This window comes from Carassius gibelio, chromosome B16 (genome assembly GCF_023724105.1).
Source record: "Carassius gibelio isolate Cgi1373 ecotype wild population from Czech Republic chromosome B16, carGib1.2-hapl.c, whole genome shotgun sequence".
In the NCBI taxonomy this organism is placed as follows: domain Eukaryota; kingdom Metazoa; phylum Chordata; class Actinopteri; order Cypriniformes; family Cyprinidae; genus Carassius; species Carassius gibelio.
The window spans coordinates 22,648,523-22,655,764 of NC_068411.1; the positions used below are offsets into that span (position 1 = coordinate 22,648,523).

The following is a 7,242-nucleotide window of genomic DNA, read 5'->3' on the forward strand; positions in this document are numbered from 1 at the left end:
GTTTCTTTCCCATGCGCCTGCAAGCTTCCTGCCTAATTCACCTGCTTTACAAGAGTCTAGCTTTCACATCACAACAACATGCCAATGTGTCCAAACTAATTAATCTTCAACCATATACACACCCTTTGAGATTTCATGCCAAGGTGCTTTGTCAACCAAGGAATAGGCAGTGATCCAGAGCAATTATACAAACCTACGTATGCAAGAGATAATGCCAGCAATGTTTTAACATGAAGTGTAATTGTGGACGATTGCTTCATTTTTGAACATAATCCGATAATGTCCAATTCCTGCAGGTGTCACAGAGACAAGACAAGAGATGAGTGACAGACGGATGTACTTCAAAAGGAAACAAAATCCAGCAATGATACTTGTTTTTTTGAGGTGCTTTTATTAGGATTCTGCTTAATAACAAATCTAATAGATTTCATATAACGTATTCAGAGTATGTGAAAATAAAAACATTTATGGAAGACATAAATTTCATCATAATGATATAAAACTTTGTTGTAAAACCATATGGCTGATATATAATAGTGCAGCAGCCTATAATCATAAAGTAACATACTTATTGCTTGCTCCACACTTAGTGCTCTAAAATGTTCCAGTGCTATTCAATAAATTGGAAAGTACTCTAGCTTTTTTTTTTTTTGGCAGGATTAAATCTATTGTCCGTCATAAGGTCATAACAACAGATTGCAACAACACAACTGACTGCATCACTTATGAATACATATAATGCTAGGTAAAGCTGAATTGAGATTAAAAACAGTGGCACGCTCCATACAAATTGGTCAACCTCATGCTATATTTTCAGAAACATCCTATTATTATGCCAACTTTGAGAGCATTTAGGTTACAAGGAATCCAAATTGTTGCAGTTTGGTGCTCCAATTGCTGCAGTCCAAGATGCAATCCTTTTTGGCATGACACTCAGTTTGCAACATTGTTTGTAAATAATTAACTACTCATATATAGGTCATATTTTGTCTATTCTAAAACATAATTAGTCTTTTTTTAAATTAGTCTTTTTTTCACTTTTTCTGTTTTGTCAAAACAGCTCCAATAATGCCAGTAAATTGTAGAAGTATGCAGTTTCTAACTATCTGCGCTTTTCCAATCAACTTTCATTAGCACTTTACCGGTCTCTTTTATCTCTAACCATTCAAACTTGGTGTTTTTTCACTAGCTACGATCCTGTCAGGTAGCTCATAGCCACTTATCTGACGTCCTGTTTGCACTACAGGACAGATGCTAACACCTAACCCTCTTTTTGTGCTGTCCCAGTGGACAGGTCACAAATATTTCCTTAACCTCTCACAGGCCTTCATCTCTCCGAATCTGTTTTAAACATGTGACAAAGGCTCTGTTTCAACAGGTCTGTCCTTGAGGAACACTGCTTCCAGATCGCAGCGTATGCATGTTCTACTGCCCCTGGCTTCACAAGGGTCATTTTTTGTTCATGTGCTCGCACTCCAATCTCTCCTCTAGGTAAGGACTTCATCTGTAGCCAGGCTTGCTGGCCTTTCCCATGGCTCTGGCTCTAGCCCTAACCAGGTTCCTGAAAAGTCAGATGGGTTTGTTGTAAGTAATGGTGTTAATGAGGGCACTTTTGCAGAATAAGGTGTGTAACATGCCTTACCTGAGGAAGGTTATGACCTCTGATCGAGCTCCAAAGGAAGAAGACTTCTCTAAAACCAGAACTCCTGGACTGGCATTTTTGGAGTTACTTAGGACAGTCAGTTGATCTGATTTGGGTTGTTCCTGTTTTTCAGGCACAGGTTCAGATGGGTGAACCAGCATGATGGCAGGATTGTCAGAGCTTGGAGAAATATGTGCAAAATTAGATTGAAATAAAAGCAACAGCTTTGCATCAAAATAAACACTGGATTGTATTAGAATTCTATAATGGTTAATACATCTACTAAGAAGTCAATGCATGTTGGGAAAGCTACTTCAAGTTTGTAGCTAGAAGCTAATTATGATTTCAATTTCAGATGAAAAATGATCAGTCGCTACTTTTGTTACATCAAGTCCTTGTAAACAGCATATAATGAAAGATTGGGTACAGCTAAGCTACCATTTAAAAAATAGATAGCTGTACTACAAATAACTAACAATTAGCTGACTAGCTAACTATAATGTTTAGTTGCGCTACATTGCTATGTGTTAAGAAATACTTTTTTAACATTTTAATGCACAAAAGTTTTTTATTTTGAAAATGCAACATTACCAACAGTGTAGCTACTTAAGAAACCATTTACAGCGATGAACTGTATATAATTGGAATCAGTTGCAGAGTTGAATTTTGAATGATGAAAATGTTGAATGATAAAAACGTTGACAATAAACCAGCCAAGGTCAGTTAACATTTGGTTTTAGCTGTTTTTCGCAGCAGTTAATCGAAAACTAGTTCAGTTTTTGTGGCAAAATCAAAGCTATCATCTATTTGGTTGTCATAACAACAGATTACAACAACAAAACATCATCGTTTATGAATACATAACAGTGGTTAAAAGGAATAATAGATAAGATTGCTTTAATGACTAGCAGCCCGTCATAATGACATTTTTTTTTTCTTGTGGTAAGCCTATCAAACAGCAGTCATGGCTTGAAAGCCGTTAGCTAAAACTCTGACTCATTAGATGAAACTCTCTCCATCTTAGTAATTCTAAATGAGAAACATTTTCCTGTCATATAGTCTGGATTCTCCAACTGTGTTTGTCTGGTATCGCCTCACGCCTTCATGATAACGCCACACACCCTAATCGTGCACACCCTTGATTTAAAAATAGCCTTCTAAAGAAGAATGAAACACAAATTTGCGCTTGGCTAACACTTGATCAGTAAGGTTTAGATGAGAGATGAGGCTCACCTGTTGTGACAGAATGCATTGCATGTCTCATCTGCAGGACTGGCACAGAAGCAGCGGCCTGTAGACCTGCGCCGGCGAGTCAACGGACTGCCCAATCCATAGACCACAGTCTTACTGTGGAGGAGAGAAGACACCCAGAAAAGGTCCAGTCATTGATTAACTCAAAAGAAAGGGAAACACAGGAATAAAATACAACGGGACTTTGTACTTTTTTAACTTAACTTAGCATGAGAATTACACCCGATGGCAAAAGTATTCCAGATAAACAGCAATAAAATTAACAGTAACTCAAAAGTAAATCTTTCTGAGCTATAAAAACACTCTCAATGAAGTCACAAATGTGCATTGGTTTACTGAAACCTTCATGTTTCCATTCAGCCTCTAAAGAGTTTTCAGCATTGGTTGAACTTCCGCTTTGGTTTACTTACACATGGTTTATGCAGTGCAGTTTATGCACTCACCTTGGTGTGTTCACCCAGATGATGTCCAGATGGCAGAAATAGTGGCATTCCGAATCCAGCTGGTTGTTGCAGGAGCAGCGTTTGCTCCTGACCCTGTGGGTTGCAGACGGGTCACTCGGGTCAGTCTGGGGCACTAGAGGCAACCCCCAGCCTGCAGACAAGAGATATATTGCGGTCCATAAAACTTTCTGTAATCATTCTGGGCCAAAAAACTCCAGCAGAGACTATATGACTGAGTCTCAAAGAAATTATGAGCTCCATACACCACATGTTGTTATTATACTTTTATGATTTTGATTTATCACCTCAATCTACTCCCACTTCTCCCCGCTATCTTATGTAATGACGAACAAGGTCTCAGATGTTTGATCTTAACGAATAGCGGGCAGCTATAAAATTCACAGCTATTCACACACATCTGTGCTGAGTTGTCAATTTTGGCTTTAATTGTCGACACTGAGACGACAGATTAGAACAAAATGAAGAGGAGCCCCTGACTGTGTTCACATATTGTCAGACAGATGTTTAAAATTATAAACACTTACAGAACTGTATGAAGCAGAGTTTGAAATGAGTTTAAATTTAAAACCAAATAAAATGACAAATGTTTTATCTCAACAAGCTTGAGAATGAAGGAACGGGTAAAAAGGTATTTAAATAATATATATATTTTTATAATAATATAATGTAAAATATAATAATAATCAAGTAAACCTAAAATCCTAATTCTAAAATAATAATAAAAAACAAACAATATAAAAACAAATAATATATATATATATATATATATATATATATATATATATATATATATATATATATATATATATATAAAAAAACATAATTATAACAGTAGATAAAGTAAAAGATAAGAAAATATCATATTTACAGTAATTGACATATACATTACAACAAAACAGAAAATTAAAAATAACATGAAATAAGTACTAGAAATATAACACACAAATGTTTTACCTTCAAGAAGAGTTGTGCACAAAGTGAAAATGAAGATCAGAGTAGTTCTTGATTCCATGTTGCATGTGCTTCAATAGAAAGAAGTGCAGAGATTCACCTAAACAATCCCAATGGATCTCACTCAGCTGCAGGTGCTTGTCTAATGTTGAACCGTCCTGTTTGGCCACACTTATAGCTCGTGCTATGCACCACCCCCACTAGGATGGCTGTTGTGGGTGGGTGTTGCACAACTCCAGCTTGTCATCGCACCCTTCAACATCTCACACGCGGTCATTGGATTGTTTGTGAGGAAGAGACCCAAGCTCCCAAACAATGATGATCAAGAGTAAAGACTAGAGAGAGAGAGAGAGAGAGGAAAAAAAAAACCTTTCTTGCCTGGAACTTACCAATGTTGATCTAAATTAATTAATTAATGGGACTTAGGGGTGAGAAGAGGGTTGATGTGGAGGGCCAGCAGGAAAAGAGGAGGATATCAGCAGATTTGCATGAATTCTATTGCATGCACTTTGCAGGGAGAGACAGCATCCAGTGAAAAGAAGGAACATTCTGGAGGACAGCTCCCATCTGTGAGGTCCAAGTGTGGGTGGACAGTGGGGAAAGAAGCTTCCTATGCCCTCTGGACACTATTTGTTTCTGATTATACAAATTGGTCAGAGATATGAAAATGTAATTCAAAATTGATTTGATTATTTTGTGTTGCTACATACAGGACCAGCATAAACCAGTTCATTTCCTCTAGATTTTATTAAAGAGCTGTTGTGGTACTTTGATAAAATTATACTTTTATGCACTGTCTAAAATTAAATTGTGACATAAATCGTTCACATAAATGCAGTGGTGGACAGTAACGGAGTAGCTTTACTTCGTTACTGTACTTAAGTACATTTTTCAAGTATCTGTACTTTACTGGAGTAGTTTTATTTTGAGCAACTTTTACTTTTACTTCACTACATTCCAAAGCATAAAATCGTACTTTTTACTTCACTACATTTCATAAAACATATCGTTACTCCCTATATCACGTGCTCCGACACTCAGAAGCGGTGTCTGATTCATCATGAACGAACTGAGTCTTTTCAAAAGAAACTTTTAAATCGGATCGCGAATCACACCAAACGATTCGTTTACGAATTAGAATGATCCGATTGCAGCTGTTCTGGAGTCGACCACTCACTGATTCAAATGAACCGTTTAGTGCGAGTCTACAGAAGTAAGAACCGGGAGATCTTGTGAGCGCGCGTGCGTCTGATTTTGCTAAAAGTAAGTTATGTTGAAATTTTGGATTAATTATTGTAACTGAAAATCATATTTAGGTCAAAACTGTCAGTTGTTTGGGAACTAAATCCGTTGTAAAGAGAGATCTATGTAAGCCCACTGAAATGCTCGAGTGCAGACGATGCAGACACATCAATTTTAGGTAAAAAAAAAAAAAACAACAACAACAAAAAAACCTTAAAACAACACAGATTAAATACAATAACTCATGCATGTTCAAATTCACCGCTGCCGTAATGTTAACAGTTTTATTAAAATGTCCTATATGACGTCTGTTTTTATATTGTTTATCGACAGTAACGTTATACATATGTAAATTGTTTGGATTAACTAGACAAGTAGACAGACATGAATGTTCATCGTACTGAAAATAAGTAAATATTGTTAGCTGATGCTAACTGTCTAGCTAACAAGCTTGTTGGTGCTAAGTTGATGTAATTTTTATAAATGTCCAAATATTTTTATTCAGCCACATATATATACATATAGATAGATAGATAGATAGATAGATAGATAGATAGATAGATTACATCTGGTTAGAAAAGAAAGGATGTGATGTTCAGAACATGGTAACTACAGTAATTATCAAAGTGGGAAGAGATGCACCCCGTTTGGCCAGGGGTGTTTTTAAACCACAGACAAGATTTGAGAAGGAAAAAATCATTATGAATTTTTTTTTTATTTTTTTTTTCTTTAAAATGTTCTTCCTAACTTCAGGCCTTATTATCATGTCATATATACAGTACAGACCAAAAGTTTGGACACACCTTCTCATTCAAAGAGTTTTCTTTATTTTCATGACTATGAAAATTGTAGATTCACACTGAAGGCATCAAAATTATGAATTAACACATGTGGAATTATATATGGAATTATATACATAACAAAAAAGTGTGAAACAACTGAAAATATGCATATTCTAGGTTCTTCAAAGTAGCCACCTTTTGCTTTGATTACTGCTTTGCACACTCTTGGCATTCTCTTGATGAGCTTCAAGAGGTAGTCACCTGAAATGGTCTTCCAACAGTCTTGAAGGAGTTCCCCGAGAGATGTGTAGCACTTGTTGGTTCTTCTGCCTTCTGTCTGTGGTCCAGCTCACCCCTAAACCATCTCGATTGGGTTCAGGTCCGGTGACTGTGGAGGCCAGGTCATCTGGTGCAGCACCCCATCACTCTCCTTCTTGGTCAAATAGCCCTTGATGCCTTCAGTGTGACTCTACAATTTTCATAGTCATGAAAATAAAGAAAACTCTTTGTATGAGTTTTCCAAACTTTTGGTCTGTACTGTAACTATGATGTTCTGTAAAACAACTAACTTTAAAATACTTTTTTCTTACTGGTGAAAATCAGATGGTCATCTCTGTTTTCTCTCAGGTACAACACAGTGTAAGCTTCACAGTGAGCATTACTCTCATCAGCGTAGTCCATATCAACAACAAAAATATATTTTGACTCCATATAGTGGTTATTTTGGAAAAATCCCAGGTATTTTGAGCAGTAGGATTATAAAAAAATGTGCTAATATAAAATTAAATTAAGTAGCCTATGTAAAATTGCAAACATCTATCTTGCAGTACTTTTTTACTTAAGTACATAAAAAATTGAGTACTTTTGTACTTTCACTTGAGTAAAATTGAAAAAGGAGTACTTTTACTTT

At 36.2% G+C, this 7,242-nt stretch overlaps 1 protein-coding gene across 1 annotated transcript; it reads right to left on the reverse strand.

The window, feature by feature from the left end:
- Positions 1-379: 379 nt before the first annotated feature.
- Positions 380-4,768, reverse strand: LOC127974436 (endothelin-2-like). The gene is made up of 5 exons (XM_052577671.1): positions 4,312-4,768; positions 3,337-3,487; positions 2,876-2,989; positions 1,643-1,822; positions 380-1,561 (listed from the first exon to the last, which is right to left on the reverse strand). The coding sequence occupies exons 1-5, from the start codon at positions 4,367-4,369 to the stop codon at positions 1,501-1,503; spliced, it is 564 nt and encodes a 187-aa protein (XP_052433631.1). The 5' UTR covers positions 4,370-4,768; the 3' UTR covers positions 380-1,500.
- Between the last annotated feature and the right edge of the window lie 2,474 nt (positions 4,769-7,242).